The sequence below is a fragment of the Phascolarctos cinereus genome, unplaced genomic scaffold (assembly GCF_003287225.1).
Source record: "Phascolarctos cinereus isolate Bilbo 61053 unplaced genomic scaffold, phaCin_HiC Scaffold_1;HRSCAF=81, whole genome shotgun sequence".
NCBI classification, from domain to species: Eukaryota; Metazoa; Chordata; class Mammalia; order Diprotodontia; family Phascolarctidae; genus Phascolarctos; species Phascolarctos cinereus.
The window spans coordinates 80,469,444-80,492,196 of NW_027555514.1; the positions used below are offsets into that span (position 1 = coordinate 80,469,444).

General features: G+C 39.7%; 1 protein-coding gene across 4 annotated transcripts in view; it reads left to right on the top strand.

Moving 5' to 3' along the window:
• Positions 1-22,753, top strand: part of DIP2C (disco interacting protein 2 homolog C) — a 592,419-nt gene that overhangs the window by 530,097 nt on the left and 39,569 nt on the right. For 2 of the 4 annotated variants that reach the window (XM_020990358.2, XM_078152501.1), the window contains 2 exons: positions 7,742-7,771; positions 9,953-10,014. In XM_020990358.2, coding sequence (XP_020846017.1) covers positions 7,742-7,771; positions 9,953-10,014 — 92 coding nt within the window. The remainder of the gene's footprint in view (positions 1-7,741; positions 7,772-9,952; positions 10,015-22,753) is intronic. The other 2 variants (XM_078152493.1, XM_078152503.1) reach the window with 1 other exon arrangement.

A 22,753-nucleotide genomic window follows, 5' to 3' on the forward strand; every position in this document is an offset into this window, starting at 1 on the left:
CTTGTGTATGGTTTCTGTGTGAGCCGTACATTAACAGTACGAGAAGCACAGTTTGTTGGAAAGACCTCTGCCTTGATGGTATAAGACCTGTTTTTGAGTCCTGGCTTAAGCCATTTGCTAACTGCATGGACTAGTGAACTTAACTTCGCCAAATCACCATTTCCTCATTGGCAAAATTGGGATAACAATCCTTGTTAATAACCCTTGATAACAGTCCATAAGTTGATGTATAAGAAAGTACTTTATCAGTGTGAAGCACCATATAAGAGTAAACTAGTAATTTGATGGAGTAGTATAATCATTCTTTTGTTCACCATTGCCACCCCTATAGAGTTTAGGCTTGAGAGGGAGTCAGTTGGTAATGAAACACTGGAGTTATCAATAATTCTAGGTTATTCACCTCATATTTAATATGATGTTATTAAGAATCTACTTTGCCTGTCTAGTGACCAGCTAATTCAGAAAAACCTAATCTCTGTGATGCTGCTGACGCTGCTGCTTTAAGCATTCAGTCTGAAAAACCAAAGGTAGTTGTTGCTTCCTCAATCATTTCGAGACAGGAATTACCCACTGTGTGCATTTTGACGCTGTTGGCTTGGAGTTCATAAGCCGTTATTCTTTGGCAAAGGCATGACCTTCTCAAATGAAGAATAGGTTGCTTTGATTTTTTGCATGAACTTCTAAGATTGTAGGCACTTTTCAAAGGAGAAGGATCAAGATGTATGAGCCATTTGTTATTGTCAGGAAATGACATTTCCCAGAATATCTAGCTACACAAATGACTTTTAATATAAAACAGTTGTAATTTGTTGAATTTAGTGTCTAGGAGAACATTAAAAAGATCACATCCTGGCTTCTGTGTTTAATTAGCCTTAACATAAATTTCTCCTAGTGCTGCTAAAATGTGTCACTTGTTTATTAACCTCTGTTGGAAAGGATGTTGCCTGCAGCCACAATTACTCTTTTGAAAAAATTAAGATGAAGAGTTTTTGCTTGTACTAGGTTAGAAATTGTATTCTCTCATAAAAATCTTAATATCGTTCTCCATAGGATTCACGGGGAGGAAAGCCCAAATCTCTCCCCCTTTTCTAAAGAAGACTCAAATTAAGGGTTTTTTTTTTTGGGGGGGAGCCATTGAAGTACCCTTGGGCCACTTCCAGTGAAACCTTTTGATCTTTGCTTTATTACAGATGGTGAAGATCATTCTTGAAAGGGAAGCTGTATTTACAACTAGCAGGCATTTCAATGCTCAGTGAAATGAATAGCCATGAGAATCTTAAATTCACAGAATATTATAATTGGAAGTGACTCAGGGAGCTTTTAGTCCAACTTTTACCTGAAGAGGAATATAACCTCCCTAAAAATGTGGCCATCCAAGGAACCCGTTACTTGCTAAGGCATCCCCTCCCATTTTTAAGCAGCTCTAAATGTGAAAGTGTGTGTGTGTGTGTGTGTGTGTGTGTGTGTGTGTGTGTGTGTGTATACACACAGAGCCCAGATCTGCCTCCCTACAGCTCCCATGGAACCTAGTTCTACTGTCTAAGACCAAGTAAAAAAAAAATCCTTAATGCCTCCTCCACATGACATCCTTTCAAATTCTTAAAGGTTACTGCCATGTTTCCCTGAATTCTTTTCTTCTCCAGACTAAACACCCTGAGTTCCTTTCAATCTTGTGGCATGATTTTCATTCCCCTTACCATCCTGGTCCCCCCTCCTCTGGATGCATTCTAGCTTCCCTGTCAGCCTTCTTAAAATGTAGTATCCAATACTCTGGATGTTGAGTGACCAGGGCAGGCTACAAGACTCTTCTACTATCCCCTTCCTCTTCCTGCATGCAAAAACTTCTTTTAGCTTAGCCTAAAATTCCATTAGCTTTTTTGACCACCATGTTACATTGCTGAGTCACTGAGCTTTCCATCTGCTAAACCCTCTCTCCCCAGTCTTCTACCATAAATCTCAGATGTGGAAGAGTCGAAGCATTAAGCATCATGTACAACACTGACTGATTCTGCCACAGATAGGCAGCTCAGAAATGCAGAGTAAGATGTGAAGAATAGGTCGATAAAGAACAGAAACACCATACATTCACCCTCATCCCCTGTATATTCATTTGGCAGCTCAAGCTCAAGTTAACACAACAGGTACCATGAAATTCTCAAAATAAAATGAATTTGACAGTAAAGCAAGCAGAGCTGTCAGTCAGTTATTTTTTCCTGTACTTTAGGAGAAAAGCCAAGTATCAACAAAAGAAACTGATGTGAAAGATTTAGCATATTCCAAGCAACTAGCAACCTGGACGCAGACCTAGCTTCATATCCCCTTTTCATCTACATCTGTATTTTTGGATAATCTAAAATGATAGAATTAGAACCCTGAGGTACAATAATATCTTCAAAGCAAGACATAGGCATTTGTTTGTTCAGTGACCAAGTCAAGTAAGTGAACAAATATATGTATATTTTTAAACTGGCAATAGTAAGGATTATTTAAAAAAAACTGCAAAGGGGGAAAAAACACTGCCTTTGAAAATGGAGGTTCTGGCTTTGCCATTTGCCATCTTGGCTTTGCCATTCTCCTACCTATTTGGCTTTTGACAAATCATTTTACCTTTCTGGGGCTCAAAATGAGGGGTTACTCTTCTGAGGTCTCTTCTAGTCCTAAATTCCATGAAACCTAAATACAGGATTTGCACTTAATCCTCTGGTAAGTCAGCAAAACATCACACTCCAAACATTCTAGCTGATGAAAGGTTGACTATAATTTACTTTTTAAGGAAGGGCAAATAAATGCTCTATAGCATATGTTTGCATATGGAATGGACTGGAGAGTCATAAAACGAAAACGAATGGGGTTTGGAGAATTTTTACCCTAATAATGAACATAAGCTTATATAGATGGAAAGGACTTTAGAGGTCATCTAGCCCAACCTCTACCTGAGTAGAAATGCTCTATTATAATACTAGTAATAATAATATAGAAGTTTATTTCAAAATAAGACTTTACAAACATCATTGGATCTCATAATGACTATGAGCAAATTATTATCATTCCCATTTATAAGTGACAACAATGAGTCTATGAGAGAGAAAGAGTAAGGGCTTAACCCAAGGTCACACAGTCAGCACATGGCAAACACAAGATTTGACTTAAGGTCATTTAATTCCAAATTCACTTCTATTTTCATGATAACACAGCTTTCCAGGGTACAAAATGAGAAAATCAGAACATCTTGTGGAAATGTGGCTCCTACCTCACGGGGCTGGAACACTGCTCTCATCCTTGTCCCGCTGTATCCTTCTCCCTCTGTGCCCTTTAATGACCTTTTCTCATTTCTCATCCTTCTTGACCTCTCTTCAGTCTTGACATTCCTGATCACCTTCTTCTCCTATCTCTCAGTTCTGAACTTTTATGATACTGATCTCTCCTGATTCTTCTCCCATCTGTCTAATGGCTCCTTTTAAATCTCCTTCACTGGATTTTCATCCAGGTCATGCCCACTATCCTGGGTATACCCCAAAGCTCTGTTCTCGATGCTCTTCTATTTTCCCTCTGTACTGTTTCAATTGGTGATCTCATCAGGTCACAGGAGTTCAATTATCATGTTTATAATGATGATTCCCACATCTATTTATACAGCCCTAAGTACTCTCCTGGCCTTTAGTTCCTGCATCCCTGGCTGCCTTTTGGACATCTCAAAGTAAATGTGTGGTAGACATCTCAAACTCAACAGAATTTCATTATCTTTTCTTCTCAAGTCCTCTCTTCTTCCAAACTACACTATTCTTGTGAAGGGCACCATTGCCCTCCCAGTCACCCAGATTCTCAACCTTGCTATCATCCTTAACTCCTCATTCACACTCACACTCGAAAGAATAGGCGAGGAGTGAGAGCATTCCAGAGATAGGGGAACAGCCAGGGAAAAGGTATGCTGAAAGTAGACGAAGCTTCATGCATGAGGAGCAGCAAGAAGGCATTTGTGTGTGTGGCTCGGATAGTTACTTGTGTTTTCTACCTCAGTTAAAATGTGAGCTCCTTGAGAGCGTAGACCGAGTTTTTTCCTTTCTTTGTAGCCCCAGCACAGTGCCACAAACATAATAACCACTTAATAAATGCTTGCTGACTGGCTAAGGTCATCTTCCCACTTGAAGCCAATTAGATGTGGACTAGACTAAGCCATCTTTCTCCTGAGAGAGGCTGCTTTGATTCTCAGTCTGTATCAACACAGAAAAGAGAGGTAGGTCTTCATGGATCACAGCCAGTGTAAGAGAGTTTCTAACTCCTCTGTAGCTTTGGCCATGTGAATATTTGTTAGAATATTTCGATAGAAGGGACGTTATATTTTATTCACTCTAGGTCTGTGGAGTGTAGTTTACTTTCCTCTGAGTAGATAACACTAATCCTCAATAAATAGCACTTACACAACTTACACTTACCCAAGAAGTGGGTACCCAGCCATTTAGGGAGAACCCATTACATCCTGCAGCAGCGCCATTCCCTTTTGGATGGTTCTGTTACAAAGTTTGTTGCCCCCTCCCTTATATTAAGCCTAAATTTTCCTTTCTGCGGGCTTTACCCATTTGTCTTGATTCTGTCGTCTGGCATTTTGTGAGTGTGATCCACCTCTACTCTTTGTTCAAAGATGCTTAATTCTTCTGCCCCTCTTTCTCTTAGAAAGAGAAGAGTCAGAGTGGTGTTAGGGGAAAGGGCACTAGATTGGGAATGAGAGGAGTGAGTTCAAATTTTAGCCCTGTTATTTAGTATCTGTGTGAACCTCAACAAGTCGCATGACCTCTCTCTCCCAGCTATTTTCTCACTTGTCAAATGAAGGACTTGGACTAAATGACCTGTAAGATCTCTTCTAGTTCTTAATCCTGGGATTAAGTGGTAAAGTGGCTTTAAAAGTACTTTAGGTGAAACATTCCCCCCGCAATTTTTCTTCTTTGCTTAGCCTCACCCCACCCACCACTCTGCAATGATTGGTTTTTATCTGTTAGGTATAGAATAAGCCTTCCCTACTTACTAGCCTATTTTACATTGTCTTGTACTCCCTAGTTCTGTTACTTACTATTTATGTGATATGTCTTCACTTCTGAATAATGTTCAATTTGAATAGATACTAGCACCATCACTTTAAGTCTTCCTGCCACTGCTGACCTCTCAGGCAAGGACTTAATGAGCTGAAGGACATAACTACAGTAGGGACATCATTATTCAACGAAACCCTGCAAGTCAGCCTTTGGTGAAGTAAACAAGTGTTTTGGTAACAACCTCCTAATTTATCTGTTTTGTGAGTTCAAATTGGGGATCTAGCAGATTTTCTGAAAGTTGGACATACTTATTTTTTTTATTTCCTTACTTCCTGTTCTTTCCAAATGTGTATAAGTTTTCCCTTTGAAAAAGAGATCTTCTTGGGATCACAGGCAGTATAAGAGAGTTTCTAATTCTTGTCCTGCTTTTACCACATGAATTTATATTAAAATATTTTGCAAGAAGGGTCATTATACTTTACTCAATTCAGGTAGAAAGTTGGTTTCCACTCACAATATTTTCCTGAGCATACCACCACCCTGGGCATGCTGACTACTCTTGCAGCTGGGTAATTTGTGGAAAGCATTGACCTAGTTCCAACTCCAGCTTGACTTCAGACAATGTGGACTCTTAGAAGGATGTTATTTAAATAATTATATTCATCTGGAATGTATGCAGTGTGGTTCCCTCTAGGAATACAAAAGCACATCATGCATGCCTTCTTTGTTCTGTCTCTCCCAATTTTGCCTCCATTTATGGGGAGGCAGTAGGGATGAGGGTGGGGGTATTATGACAGGGGGGAGGCTGAAAGGGAGGAAATAGTCATAGACTGGAACCAGATGACCTAATTTCTCTTCCTAGCCCTGCTACAAACTGTGTGCCTCTGGGCAGGCTTCTTGGGGCCTCAGTGGTCTGTACAATGGGTATAAAAATGCTTGCACTAACTACCTCACAAAATTGTTCTGAAGGTAGTCCTTCATAAACTTTGAGAAGGCAATATGTCTCAGCAGAAAAATCATTGATGGTTATGGAACACAGCTTCATTTCCAAACTCCAACATTCAGTAGATATGCAGCTATAGTCAAATCACTAAACCTCCCTTAGCCTATCTCTAGAATTGGAACAATAATACCTGTATTACCTATCTCATAAAGTTGTGAGAAAAGCAATTTGTAAACCTCAAACACTATATAAATATGCTCTGTTGTTGTGAAGGATAAAGAAATTAAGAGCCAAAAGGGTTATGACATATGAGATTAGAGATATAGGTCTGGAAGGGTCCTCAGAGGTCATCTAGTCTGACTTCATCATTATATAGATGAGGAAACTATGGAAACTAAGTGACTTATCCAAGATCACAATGGTAGTTGATATCAAAGTTGGGATCTGAATTCATGTCCTCTGTCTCCAGAGCCAGAGTTTTTCTCAATGTTTCATTATGTAATGTATCCAGAGAATAGAACCACATTCTTTTGAAACAGTCCAGTGTATTTTCATCTAACAATGCTCACATCAGCATTTGGGGTCAGTGGAAGAGGTAATCAGGAGACTTCACACCAGTTTTAGACACCATTAAATTAGATACTATTCAAGAATTCAAGTTTGGGATAGCATATGGGCCCTCCTGGTAGTTTTAATCATAGTGAATTCATATCAGTGGGATCAGAATTAAACTATCCAAAGAGCAACACAGACTCATATACATGTTTCACCAAATTCTGGCAGGGAGTGAAAATGTGGTTGTAGTGGTAGGTAGCTCTGATATCTTTGAATAGGTGCTAACTGCTTTGTTCAGTCATTCCATCATGAATTTAACAGTAGCCACTTTGGCAGATACAAATATGATCTTACTTGTAAATGTGAGCAATCAGTTGGTCCTGAGGACATGAAGGAAGGAGATGTGAGTCCAGATGCATTGAGGAAACATTGGGGGAGGGGGGAGACATGTCCCCTGGTGCTAGGCAGGGGTTGAACATGAAGTGTCTACAAATGACCTTTTCAAGAGTAGGTAGCCTCTGCTATGTGCCATGGAGCTAGATCATGCATTAAGAAGTCGAATAATTAATTTCACAAACAAATCCAGCAAAAGTGGAATATATGCTGCTTCTTACGAATTTCTCTGTGTTGGTTTGGGGATCTTGCTGAGCCATATTGCTAAATTAACATAGTATGCATAGGTATACTGCTTTAGAGGCAAAAGACCATCTTAGCATCCTTTAGTGTAATGAGTTTGGCTTGCCATTTCAATTAATTAAGTGATTAAATACCCGGGCCAATAAAATTCAAACCCCATTTCTTTTGGGGAAAAAAAGAACAAAAAAAGCTTCCTAAAATGAAATCATCCACTAACATTGTCTTTATGTCTATAAAACCACTTAGTTGTTTGTCCATGGTTATTTGTTTATTACCATCTCTTCTGTTGCTCTACTACTAAGATGTTGACATCTCATTTTAATTTTTTTAACCTTTAATGGTAGAGTGGTTAATTTGTTAAATTTCTGTATTTGACATTGTTTTTGTTCTTTTTTTTTATTCTGTTCCCTGCTTTTTGCATTTTCCTCCTTCCCTTCCCACTTTAATCGTTTGGCTGTATGGGGGATTTTGTGTGTTTTTTTGTTTTGTTTTTCGTTTGTGGTCTGTTTGGTTTCCATTTTTGGTCTTGTGTTCTCTTCTTTCCTTCTGTCCTCTTGTCCTTGCTATCCTGCCGCTATAGCCTCACAGGCTGGGGAAGCTGGCTGACCAGGTAGGGGATTTTCCTGTTCCCTCAATAGCAATACCTACCTTATCAGCTTCCAACAGTGGAACAGACTAGAAGTTGAGTCTGGAGATTGAAGGGTTTAAAGACCCTTTGGTGCAACAGTGCATAATGGCCCAGGGCTATTTAATCTGCTCAAACCTCATTAAACATTTCACCTTTGTGACAAATGCTTCACTTCCATTGAACATAACCAATGGTGTGTGTTAATCTCATCTTCCATCATTTTCACTGTTAGACTTGTTTTATGTTTGTTTTCGAAATTTGGCTGAGTCCTAGAAAATCTGTCAACAGAAATACCTTTTCTTCCCCCATTTCCATTCTACAATCAATAAAGCATGTTGCATTACTTGAAACATCCAACTAGTTCTCCACTCAGCACTAGTCTGTTACACAGCTGAGTATATTTAAGTAGATTTGCCAAGATGTCTGGCCAGTTAGGCCCCTCCTTGTATTGTATATTAATGTAATCTTCATCCTAGAGGCTAACCTGCATGTATTGCTCCTTACCTCTTTCTCTGTCTTGGTGTTGGGTTCTTGATGAGAAGCATTGTTAAGTAAAGAGAGTATAGAGTTAATAGCTCATCAATAAATTTAGTTTACTTGTCTACCTTTGGAATGGAGTTACGGTTTCCCTGAGAGAATGAGTGTAGCTCTACAACTAAAATGCCAGCTGATATTTCTATAGTCAGAAAATTGGTACTGAATCAGACTCAAAGAACTGTCGAACTCAAAGGTCTAGCCTAATCTCCACACGCAGTAAGAATCCCATCTATTGTATATCAGATAAATGGTCATCCTGCCTTCCCTCAAAGATCTTTGCTGACAGGAAACTTGCTACCCTCCTAGGCATCCCATTCCATTTAATGCTAAGCTGATATGTTGGCCTTTAAAATTCTTACCCATCTGGCCCTTGTACTGCCTTCTAAGGTCAAGCAGAAAAAGCCTAACCCCTCTTCCACATGACAGCCTTTCAAATTCTTGAAGATGAGTATTTTCCCCTACCCTGACTGTTCTTTTCTTCTATTTATACATCCCCAATTTTTTTTAACCATACTCATAAAGCAGTTTCATATCTCCTCACCATCACCACCATTTCTTCAATGGATTCCATGTTTCTCCCCCACAAAACAACAAATATTGCCTTACCTAGTGTCTGTGTGGAACCCAGACTTGTCATACTGAGACTGAATGGAATTACTATCTCATGCTATGTTGTTCTGCTTAGTGTGGGCATTGCAGGGATTCGTGGAGCCGAGGCAAAATGTCAGAGGCAATAGGATTTAGTCAAATTGTCTTTCTAGCTGGAGAGCATAAACAAAATGGCAAGGACTTAATGTTAGACGTTCAGATAATAATGAAAAAAAGAAAGCATTCAGGCACAGAGCCAGTGAGGACTCAGTCCTGGGCACCAGGACTAATCAGTCAGACAGAAAAACAATTCCCATTTAGATACCATAATGTCCCATCCATCTGAATAGGGCTGGTGTAGACCATCTCTGCATTTCATAGAAAAGCTTAAAAAAACAGCTTCCAAAGCAGAAGCAGAAATATTGGACCACAGAGTTGTAGAAGGCTTAGAAGGAACAAAGTAATTGCTCTTTACATCTTCCTCCTTAATACATGTCAGTTCATGCCACGTGGTCTGCATTAATATCTTGAGCTCTAAACACACCTTTTTTTGGTGCATGCAGTGAGAATTTCTCAGCAAACCATGTTTCATATTCTTGACTCCCTGCTTCTACTACCCCAATGTTTTCTTAAACCATCCCAGCTTTCTTTTATTTGGCAAAACATTTGGCATGCCTCTTATGGTATATTATTTCCATTATCTGTAACTGCGTTTGAACTGAAATATCCACAATTATGTTGATAAATTTCTTATTTGAGACCAATCTCTTTTGAAGTTCTGATCATCAATTCCAAAGGTAACAGGTGCCTCTGGGTAGGTATGGTTTTATGCATTTTTTTTTTCTAATCAAAGATTGTAACTTAAATATGTCTCCACAAAAAAGTATACTTAATTGATAGTTAAATTACATGCTTCTATTTTAGTGGCTCACCAATAGCCCATAAGTAATGTGTAGAGCACAAAGAATGAGTGCTCCACAGTCAGGGAAATCTTTCCATTCACAACCCCGATTAACTAAAACATATCCTTGTTTACAGGGAACGTCTGGACCTGATCCAACCACTGTGTATGTTGATATGAGGGCACTAAGACATGACAGGTATGACAACACCCTCTTCTTGTTGCTTTCCTAGCATTCAAGTACCCAGACAGACAAAAGGGGGGAAAAAGAGATGGAAGCTGTAAATATCGGCCAATTCAAAGGAGAACAGGGATCTAAGTAAGATGGAAGGGTTGCTTCTGGTCAGGAGGCAGAATGCTGGTGCTTTTAAGTACTGTAAATCTTCACCACATTTTAAGCTTTGGAGTTAACATGCCCAGTGGGATAATAAACCTCTTGAAAAATGGCACATGTTGTACAGATGTACTGCAGATGCTCCTACATAATAACCAGGAGTGATTAAAGCAGCTGAATCGAACAATCTCACCTTATAACCATCCTTATGATCTTGATCTGGGCTGTTTAAAATAGCCACTATTTTGCACCACAATAGAATACCAAAATTTGTCCTCATCTCTCTACTTTATTATTTCCCCCTAAAAGAGTATCTTGTGAGTAGATACTGGGCTGCCCCAGCTGTGTGGCTTTTTCTAATCACCGCTAGGAGAAGGGTTTAAGAGGTAAATTATCAGCTTATAACTGGAAGAACCACATATAGTTTTGTTTTTGTTTTTGTTTTTTAAATCAGTATGGCAGTGAAAGGTCTCAGGAGAGAGGAGGGAAGAAATAAGGAGGCTACAAGCAGAGACAGCTGGTGGGGTCATAAATAGAGTGCTGGGCCTGGAGTCCAGAAGATCTAACTTCAGATCTAGCATCATTCTCTTGGGCAAGACATTTCACTTGTATTTGCCTCCATTTTTTAACTGTAAAATAGCACCAAACTCCCGTTGTTGAGCTAATACTTGTAAAAGTGCTTAGTACAGTACCAGGTACGTAGTGGGCCGTGTATAAATGTTTATTCTCTTCCCTTCCATTTAAAAGGAACCTCTGTCTTGCAGTACAGAATCTAGTAAAAAGTTCCTGGTGGGAGGAGAAGGTTCTTATCGTTTTCATGAAAGGTTTCGGAGTAATGTTTCCTTTTTATCAGGTAGTGGTGGAAAAGGTCATATATTGTTCCCACTGTCTGATTATTATTAGTAGAAACATTTCCTAATATGTTAAGTGCCGGATTTAGTGCAGAGCTTATAAAAGCTCTTTGGTATTTCAGACAGAGAGAGAGAATTTTGCAGTGGAGAGGGAATTTAGAAATCATAGTCTGCCCCCCTTGGCTTACAGGCAAGGAAGCTGAAGCCAGAAGGATTTGTGAGTTGCCCTGGGTCCATCACTGTTCTGGGGCAGCATTCCTCCAGCAGTAACCCAATGCCTCAACTCTGAATTATCCAGTGACAAAGAGGAGAGAGATGACATTGTATCCCAGGCAGCAGATAATCCAAACGTTTTCCATTCCACCTTGAAATGTAGTTTTTTTTTTCCTCCAGCAATTCTAACCTTCTTAGTTTGATGTAGTTTAAAATGAGTTTGCATTCTCTTAGCTCACTCTACCTGGACCAAAGCATGGTAATCAAGCTACCAAGGAAATGAGCCTAGAGTTAAAAACCTCCTGTAGATTATCTGTAAAGTGAATCTGTCTCACACAGACAATTGAGCTACCTGCATTTGTGATTCCCTTAATTTCTGAGTTACAGCCTTATCTGTTTTTAAATTTTGCTTTCTTGGAGTCATAGGATTGTAGATACAGAGTTGAAAGGTACCTCAGAGGCTCTCTGGTCTGAGCTCTTCATTTTACAGATGAGGCTCACAGAGGTGAAGTTACTGGCCCAAGGTCATGTAAGTGGAAGAAGGTGGGGTTTGAAGCCAGGGCCTTTAACTCCAAATTCAGCACTGTCTTCTGTGGCACCTGAGGTCATCCAAAAGAAAAAAAAAACTCTCTTCTTTTACTTTATATTTGTTGATAAGTAGTCTGCCACAATTCATTCTTGTAAATGGAAAGATTTCTTTGTACTGAGCTCCTGTCATTGAGGGATTATCACTGCCCCTTTCTTAGCTAAGCTGTACAAAAATTGAAGTGTTGTAACATTTAATTCTTTAAATGTTCAACTTTTGTAGTCTGTAAACAGGTACTCAAGTTATTTAGTAAGATGAGTCATATTTAGATGTTCTGAGCATTGCTTGTAGAATATTTTCAGATTTTTTTTCTGTGATAGTGATAACTTAATATTCATAAGGCAGCAAAACCTACAAAGCCATACCTAAGACATCAGCCCTAGCTCTTGAGAAAGGAATTTACATTTCACTCAAATAAAGTTAAAGGATCTTTACTAAATGGGGTAGCGTTGGGGAATCAGTGTGTTGCTCTAATTTATGTCAGTTACCAATTGTTAGGACAGTGGAAAGAAGAGCATGGACTCTGGAGTAAAGGATCTAGGTGAAAATCCTGTTTCTAATGCTTACTACTTAAATGACCTGAGGCAAGTCAATTAATTTCCTGGGACCTAAGTTTTGTTCATCTATAAAGTGAAGGAATTGGAGTGGATGGCTTCTGAAGTCCCTTCCAGCTCCAGACTAATGCCACTCTCTGGCTAAGACAGCAATTCTAGAAAAGTTCTCTTTGCAACACTTCCCTCTCATTTTATAAGATGTAAATGATCTGTACTAGGACCTCACTATCATATTGCTTTCTCTGTAGTGGGATTAGGCACCTGCTAGGCCCAATTTGACCCCACGATCAGGAGGCCTAGGTTCTAGTCTTACTTCTAGCCCTTATTAGCTGTGTGATCTTTGACAAGGTACAAAACCACTCTGAATCTTAGGCGCCTCATCTGTCCACTACGAATAGCAGTATTTCTGTTCAGTCCAGCCAACTACCACGTGGAAGGCACTATAGTATTTGCCTTCCAGAGTTGTTATGAGGAAAGCATTTGTAAACATTGTTCTATATAAATGTGAGCTGTAATCACTATTTTTATAATCAGAGAGATTTAGTTACTGATGTACTAAAAGGACTTGGGCAGGAGGCAGTTTCACATGTAAAGCAGTCCCAAGTGTTTCTTGGGTGATTCCATGCTATTTATATTAAAGCACTAAAAACATGTGAATAAAATCTAAGAACAAAAAATGTCAAACGCTCTTTGTAGATTCAGAAGAACACAGTTCAGAAACAAGTGGGATTTTTAAAAAATCCAACAAGAAACCCACTCAGCTCCTAAGTCTCTGCACCTGCAGCCCTGAGTAACTATCCTTTAAAAAGTCAATACTATCTCATTAAACACATATGCCTCAGTGACTCACACGTAGTACTGTGTGTATTATAGCCCTTGAGATCAGTGAGAAAAAAATTAATACACTAAGACAGCACTGATAAAGATTGCTGCTCTTTAGAGCACTAGAAAAAAGACTTCCCTTTTCAAGGGTCTGGCCCCCATGGTGGACTAGCTGAAATGGATATTTTCTGTTCTCAGATACCAGGCAGGGCAGATCTCGGGAAATCACTCATCCGACTCCATTTCCTCCTTTTGGGGAGATGGCTTACCAAGATCAGCACAAAAGGAGGAGCTAGTTCATTTGTGGAGTGAAAACCAACCAAGCAAAAGCATGTATTATGAGCCTGCTACTAAGTGCCATACTCTCTGTTAGGCCCTGGAGATACAAAGGTGAAACAGCACCTATGCTCAGGGTGTTTTTACAGTGTAGGTGGCGCAGACAACATATATAGAAAGAGATATATACAAAATAATAGTGAGGGAGGGATGAGCATCTGGGGGAACAGGAAAGGCTTCGTGTAAACGGTGGCACTTGAGCTGAGCCTGTCACTCCCAGGACAGATACGGCAGAGCAGGATTCCATCTCTCCTCCTAGTGAGGCCCTAGAAGGACATGGGTTCACAGGGAAGCCAGTCTGCTGCTGGTGAGGGGTTCCATACTCATGATGCTCTGCTCTGCTTGTAAGATTGGCTGTGCCCCCAGAAGTATATCTCCCTGGTGATGAGTCTCTCTTTAGCTCATGTGATTCTCAGAAAACAGACAGACCTGTGGTCTGCAAAGCTTCTGCATCTAGGAAGCTCCTGGCTGGGTGCTGTAGCCTTTACACACCCAGGGTCACCCGTGTACTAAGATGATGCTTTGGAATAGGACTTTGTTTAAGGTGGAGACCCACACAATGGAGGATGCCTACACCAGTGAAGTCACAGATCCACCAAGGCATCTCTACATGTATTCTTGCAAATGGGGGCTTCTTCAAGGTCATCATGTTGGGGAGGGTGCATTTATTTCAATGATGTTGCCACTATTCAAAACGTTTCTGGACCTCCTCTGCCTTTACTTTAACATCTACTTATCTTCATCTGCTAACAGGTTTTTTTGTTTGTTTGTTTTTGGAGCCATGTTGGAGGGTAAAGGTTGACAATAATCCTGGTGATTATTGTAAAAAAGCAATATAAAAAGAAGGAAATTGAGTCTATCAAGTGGCTGGCAAATTAGTTCAGGAGAGACTTTTCCAGACAGTAGGTCCATCAACATTTTGATCACTATCAAGCATTGTTGTTAGAATTTTAAAAGAAAAGAATTTATGTAGTACTTTAAGATTTGTAAAACACATTAAAAATATTATCTCATGTGATACAACAGTCCTGTAAGGTGGGTATTATTATTATTCCCATTTTACAGGTGAGAAAATTGAGGAAGAAAGGTTAAGTGACTTTCCCAGGGTCACATAACCAATAAGTGTCTGAGGCAGGATTTGAACTCAGGAGTTCTTGACTCCAGCTCTAGCACTTTATATACTGTGCCACCTACCTGCCCACAGAGAATAACTGTATAGACTCTCAAGTTGACTACTTTGAGACTACTAACATTAATTTGGATATAAAAGTACTTAAGTGTTTGCTTTTTAAAAAATCAAGTAGCATTACCCATAATTACATCTCATACATGGGAAAACCTGTGTCATTCTACAAACATTTATTACAGCACCAAAAAGGCACTAGGCTAGGGCTAGGGATAGAACAACAAAAATGAAACTAGTCTCGCCCTCGAGGAACTTACATTCCACTAGGAGGGTGGGACCTGGATACAGAGAAGAAAAGAGAAAGTTCACGCAAAGGAATCCAAAATAATTTCAGCAGTGAGAGGACAAATAACTCAAAGAATCAGGAGAGTCTTTATGGAGGAAGTGACAGCAGAGCCGTGGTTTAAAGAAAGCTAGAAATTCTAGGAGGTAGAAGTCAGGAGGAAGTGGATTTTAGGCATGGGAGACCTCCTGGACAAAGGCAAGAGGCAGAATTTCATAGGCAAATAACTAGCAGGCCAGGTATAAGGAATTAATCTATAAATGAGCTTATGGCTATGGGTGAGTCTAGTATATGTTTCTATGTGGGCTAGTTTATAAAAAAAATTTTCTTTTATATTAATAACACTAATAATTATAATAATAAGTCTAATAATATATTATAATACATTATATGATATATTATGCATAATAATAATTTATAACATTAATAACTGTGAGAACAAGGAGTGTTCCTTACATAGACCAGGTACTTAAAGAACGCTTGTTGATTTGAATGTTGCTAGTGTATTTCTTTGACTGCTGCTCCCCAGAGTTTTAGTGTGGGAGGGCTTGGAAGCACTTTGAAACTTTTAGATAATTTTCTTTCATGCCCGCCAAAAACCATTTGGCTTCTCAGGCCATCAGTTTATGGCTCTCTTAGAGATCAGTTCAAGAGGCTTAGATATATTCCTGTGTGCACACCTCCTCATCTCTTAAGCATAGCCTTGGAATCATCAATCTGTGGGTGTTAATGTGCTCAAGATACAGACTGTTCTTTCATCAGCTCACAGTTCAAGTTGCTTCCAGAGGCTTATCGAAAAGAATAAGTAAAGCAGAAGAAATCAAATAATCCAAATAGGAGAGAAACATTTGGGAATAAATCACAGACTAGGAGGCATTTGATCTATACTGGAAGGCTATGCATTCTTAATCAAGTTGTTAACAAGTTCTTATATTAGTTCAAAGGTTTCTTCAATCTGGGACTTTCCTCTGCCCCCTCCAAAAACAATAATGTAAAAATTCTGATGAGGTCTAGAAAACAAGTGAAGAGCCTGTTTACACAGTGAGCTCATTTCTCCCAGAGTCAGTCAGTCAGTAAGCATTTATTTAGTGCTTTCTACATTCCAGGCACTATGCTAAGCTATGGGGATATAAATAAAGGCAAAACATGGTCCCTGCCCTCAAGGAGATCACAGTCTGAAGTCCATCACTCCCTCTACTCTCAACACCTCTCCACTCACCTTTCTATAATTCCACCTACTTATCTAACACCCACCAATCCTTGGCTCTGGAAGGGGCCTGAGCATGTCTGAAATGGACAAAAAGCATAGGTGAAATGTTTAGTGTCACTTTCCCCTTCTCAGCAACGTGGAAATCCAATTAAAGTTGAAGACGTTATGGGGATGGGAGAAGATGATCAGTAGGGATGTTATGGCACAGGGAGAAGGCTTGTGGTACCCTCAGGTGGGTCAAAGGGTTGAAAAAAGGTTTGAGAACCAATGGCTGATGTGGAAGAGATGTACTCTGATAATATGAGATGATATTAGTAAAATGCTTAGCACAAAGTTTAATGAATACTTGCTTCCTTTCTGCCTTCCACTGAGAGGGACATCCTAAAATCTGCTTCCTCTTCCACTTTTTTTGCATTCACTTTGGAAGCATGGCATATCACAGCCAGATGAGACAACAACAGCCAACTAGCGGAACCCACTCATTTTACAGTGAGGAAACTGGGGTACACAGAGATTAGATCACACAGGTAGTGGCAGAGCTGGGTTCCAACCTAGGTATCCTGACTCTAAATCCAGGGGTCTTTTCACTATTTCATGCTGCCTCCCACATACTTTAAGGCCATTATTCCACCCTCATTAGTTTTAACTAAAGAAAAATCCTTCCCCTTTCTCTCTCTCTCTCTCCAGATACATTCCTCTAATCCCGACTCCCTGTTTTAGACACAAATTAGAATTCTGTTCAGGTAGCAGCCTCCTCCATCCTCCCCTCCCCCAAAACACTCACACACACACACACACACACACACTCTTGTGCTGTTTCTCTCTGGACAGGTTCAACCCTGTTTTCCAAAGGTGGTATCCATGTCAGATAAGAAACAAGTATTTATTAAGTGCCTACTATGTGCCAGGTGCTATATAATATGGAGAAGGGAAAAGAACAGGTGTAACAGCAGAACCTTTTGGAGAGATTGTGAAAGGGAAGAGTTCAGAGGCCACACTCTCTGCTATTTCTTTCCTGTTATTCCTCTTGTAAAAAATAAAAAATCATTATTGTCCATCAGTGTTTCCACTTTGGATTTGGATTCTGCCATACGGATTAATTACTTTTGCTTTTGCCTTCCTGGTATATTCACTTGGGAGCCTGAGGGCACCTGTCCAATTATCACTTAATTAACCTGTAGAAACTTAATTTGTTAATACTGGTGTGTTCGCTCCCTTCAAAACAAGATGAAGCGTCATTGTGAAAACACGTGGTCAAAGAAATCCCACCCTCTGATTAGCTCTTCCTACCCAAATTTCTGCCTGTTTTTATTTCCACCTTAACCCTCCCCCATTCACCCCCCACCCCAGAACCACAGTGTCTGAGTTTCTTTCTGTGCATTTGAATTTGTAGCAGGTTGCCATGGTGAGGATTTTTGTCTCCTGTAATAGAATTTATGAGGGTATGAATTCTCACTGCTGCTAGAATGAATCCAGTTCCCACATACACAAGGGGGAAGAATGATGAAAATGGTTTGAGGGTATTTGGAAATAACTGTTAAGCTTAAGAAATACACTTTGTGATATGTTCATTTCAAATGTACCCTTGGCCCACTAGACTACTAATATGGTTGACCTTTCTTAAAACATTCAAGGTTTTTCATGCTTGATGTGGGACACGGGGAAAGTTTCCACTTTTAAATTAGTCTTTTGGCAGTGAATCCTACCCAACCCCCCCACCCCTCCCCTGAATAGACTGTTGACATCTCCCCCAACCCCATCCTATTTTTCTGAATTCATTGTTGACAAGATAACTAAAGAATGAAAGTTTGTTTGGACTTCTCATTACAGGGAATCCAACCCAAAGTCATGGACCATGTTGCAGGGGATAGTCTGAGGAGCAAAGGATAAGATTAGGCAGGAGGCAGAGTAAACGGATTCTGAAGAGATTGGGTATGGACTATAACCATGTCAGTACAGCAGAGAGAAAAGGAGTCAGTCATGCCGGTAGGACTTAAAATAAAGGCACTAATAATTTAGCAGCATGATCCTGTCCTTCTTATCCTAGAATTATAGACCTATAAAAATCATTGGATTATAATTCCAGTTATGGAGCAGAGAGACTGATTCTTATTCCCTTCGATAATTAGCCCCACTGCCACCATCACTTCTTTGTCAGTTCATTCTGTCCAGTGAGATTCCATGTTAACATTTTTCATTTCTTTGTGCATTGACGATTCTCATAATACTTTGCACAATGTGTTCTGTCCCCTCAAATGAAGTATAAATTCTTAAATGGATAAGACAGTACATTTTTATGTTTCTGTTCACCAGTGCCTAATGGCTTTGCGAAACCCACAGCCCCTTGATGACGGTGAAGCCATATGGTATTAGTGGGAAGTGTTGTGTTTGGAGTCAATGCTCAAGCAATGGTCAGACCAGGACAGAACACTGAATATTTTCAGTTTCATTCTTTTCAGCACCATGTCTCCCTTCATGAAGCCTAAGACCTCACTAATGTTTTTGGCTCCCACCTCAGATTGTTAACTCCTAGTAAACTTGAAGTCCGATGTTTTTGGACTTCAGATCCAGATCTTTTTCAGCCAAATCACTCTCCCATTTTATAACGTTGATAGTTTGAGTCCAAGTGTAGTAAGCCATTAGATTTATCCCTATTAAATTTTATCTTATTGATTTGGCCCAGCATTCTGATCTATCAAAATCTAATTAGACATCCCTTCCAGCTTAATGTCAAAAACGTATTTTATAAAAATACTCTTATTTCATCTAAGTCATAGAAAAAGATGGTGGACTGCAGAGAACTCCAAATAAAGGAATAATCAGAGGAGAGCAAATTTATCTCCTGCCTCCATGACTTTTTACAGGCTGTCTTCCAGGATGGAATGTACTACACCTTCACCTTCACTGTCTAGGCATCCCTAGCTTCCTTCAAGGCTCAACTTGTGTACATCTCCAAAATGAAAGCCTTTCCTTATCACAGCAGTTTGTGCTCATTCCCTCATTACCAAATTATTATGGATATACTTATCTTTTTATATGTTATATCCCCTTCCTAGTAAAATGTAAGCTTGTGGAGGGCAGGGGCTAGTTTTTATTTTGTCCTTTTATCTCCATTGTCTTGCATAGTATACTGCATGTAATAGGTGCTTAACAAGTCCTTTATAAATTGAATTAGATTGGACCAAATGTCTTCCAGCAGTTAGTATGTGAAAGATGCTTAAGAGGAAAGACATATCCATTATTTCCTGTAAAGCTCAACCAGTCTTAATGCCTCCAAAAGGTCTTCTTTACTCCTCCAACTCACGATGATTCTCCCTTTCTGAACTTACAATGCATTTAGAGTCAGAACCATAAAATAGAGTATTTTTGTGCGTATTTTAATATGTATTTTAATATATATTTTTCTACCTTCTGTTTTCTAATTGCTTCATATATATGAGTCTTCCCTTTCCAGCTGTGACAGGGATCTTGATTTCTTTTGTAGGCTACATAGTCCCTAGGATGGTGTTTTCTTACCAAGCATAAAATAAATACTCCTCAACTTGACACACATTTATTTGTGTGAGGAGGAGGTAGGGAGAGTTCCAGAGGGTTTGTCGGTTAAGGGAGTTGGTACTTGCAAAACTAATTGGGGCACATGTATAGGAGATGATCAGATTTAGAGTTGGAAGGGCTCTTACAAATTTTTTTGGTCTCCATCATGAAGTTAGGATGCTACTTGTAGCAATAGACCTCCAGACCCGGGTTTTCACATATGATATTGAAACTTCTCCATACTTCCCAGGTTCATTGTGTGTTTTGGGGTCATCAGTTATTCAAAATCTATGGCCCTCCACGATTAGGGAGGCCCCTAAGCTAAACTGTTTACATGTATAAAGTAAAAAGCTTTTACTTAAAACACAATAACAAGGTAAATAGCAAGGAAATGGTAAATATTCAGATCTGTGGGCAAACTAGCTATTTCCGGAAAGCACCCATAAACGGCAGAGGCATGCTCTATGGGAGTGATTTGTTTTTTCCATTACTCTCACCCAATTCCTCAGGCCAGGAGGATGCAAGTAGACCAAACCTTTCCTTAAAATGAAGGGACAAAGCCTTCCCTTCACCCAGTTTGAAAGCCCACTTCTTGGATTGAGCTTGTGTGTGAAGGCCAAAAAGAAATGATGGAGTAGGAGTGTCATGAACCATAAAACGACTTTGTCATACCCAATCACTGGCCCTTCCAGGGACACAGCCGGGTTTGCACTGAACACAGGCTCTCTGTCTGGGAGCCCAAACTTGAGAATTTGTTCGAAGAGTCAAGGAGGAGAAAACCCGATGATGTACCTGGTAGTTTCCGCTGTTGCTTTCCTATTTCTTATCCAGTAGCACGCAGGGACCACTTACCTTTCATATCTCTTAGCTTCTTTTTTCAGGTGATAGCGGTTCTACTTTCTCTGATCCTTCATTCTGTTTCCTCATCCCTTTCTACTTTGCTACTCCCAAAGCGTATGACGTTAAGCATGTCATTTCTCCTCCATGTTCTTCTGCGTCTTTCATCTGTAAGAGAAGAAGGTTGGGGTGCATGATCTCTTAGGAATCCTTTGCAGCTCTGCATTCTTCAGTTGTGCACTTTGTTAGTTGAGGCAGAAGCAGAGTGTAAAGGACAACAGACAAGACTGGAAGCCAGAGACTAGATTCTAGTCCTGGCTCTCCTGTTTACAGTGTGGCCTTTTACAAACCGTGGAACTTCTTCAGTTGCCTTATCTGTACAATGTAGTTCAATCCACACACATTTATTAAACCCCTGTTACATACAGAGCAGTGTGCTAAGCCCCCAGAGAAATACAAAGTTTAGAGAAGATATGGTGCTCACCCTCATGGAATTTTTGGGCTAGTGGGAGAATATGACCCGTATACAAACAGCTGTAAGGTAAAATGATAGTTAAAGTACATTAGAAAGGTACAAGCAAGGTACTTATGTGAGTCTGAAGGAGGGAAAAAGCCATTACAAACACAGAGGCCACTGGAAGGGGCTTCCTGGAAGGAGGTAAAGTACAGAATGAGTAATTCAGTTTGGCTGGAATATAGAGTATTTGGAGAGGAGTGCTATGAGGAAAGTCTGGTGCCAGACTGTGAAAGCCTTACCTGCTATGCATAGAAGCTTGAACTTTGACTCATAGGCAGTGGAGGCTTTTGAGCAAAATGCTTACAGAAACATATTTTCATATAGTAAAAATGAGCCAGGAAGCCTATTAGAAGGCTTTTTCAATTGGCCAGGTACCTACCTGTAACTATTATTACAGTCCTGTGCTAGGGTGTTTGCTGCAGGGATGGGGGGATACATGGGGGAAATACTATATGGAGTCCCTAGGCCTTAGTAAATAAGTGAAGCAAGAAAAGAGCCAAAGATAACACGAAAGTTTCAACCCTGAGGAAAATGTTGTTGTTGTTGAGTTGTTTCAGTCACGTCCAATTCTTTGTGACCCCATTTGGGTTATTTCTTGGCAAAGATACTAGAATGGTTTGCCATTTCCTTCTCGGCTCATTTTACAGATAAGGAAACTGAGGCGAACGGGGTTAAGTGACTTGCTCAGAGTAACACAGCTAGTCTGAGGCCACATTTGAACTCAGGAAGATGAGTCTCGCTGATTCTCAAACCAATGCTGTACCCACTCTACCACTTAGCTACACCTGGCTGTACAGAGAGAACATATTAAAGTCCCAAGAAAAGGAGCAAGTTCAGGAAGCAAGATGACAAGCTCATTTTAGGAGCTCACTCAGTTTGAGATGGTCATGGAATATCAACATAGAGATATCCTGTAAACTGTTTGAGATGTGGGTCTTAAATTTGGGAGACTAGAGAAATAGATTTGGGTATCATGAATGTAGAAGTAATAGTTGATTTGAGGGCATTGCATAAAATTGCCAAGGAAAGGGGGGGCAGGAAAAAAAGTATGTATATGTATGTGTGTATGTGTGTGTGTATATATACATATATATACACACACACATACATATATGTGTATATATTGTATTTACATATATGATACAATGTATAACAACAACATAATATTATATTATAGAATTATAAGGAGAAGAGATTTGGTCAAGGTTAAAAACTTAGGAGACTACCCATTTTAGGGGGTTGAGAAGAAGATGAAGAGGCACCAAAATTAAAGTTAGTTAAAAGTTAAAGAAGTTAGAGAACCAGGAATAATATGGTGTCCTGGAGGGAAGAGAACTCAGGAGTCAAAACAAAAAGCAAAAGTAATAAGGAGACTGAGCCAAATAAAACCTTCTAGCTCTAAAATTCCCTAGGCTGCAATTTTTCTTCCCCTGACGGGCCACTGTCAGACAAGTGAGTAAACAGATCTTCCATCAGAGCCTGGCCATGTCAAGGATGCTGTAGGAGGAGATTTAGGTTTCAAGTAAGGATTGACCTGTGGTTTCAGATGTTTTCTTGGAAGCTGTTCTCCCATCCTTTACCAGGTTCACACTTAGTAGGTTTTAGTGGTAATGTTCATTTAGAAGCCAAGTGAAGAATGAATGTAAGACAATACTTAGTGCCAGTGGAACCTACT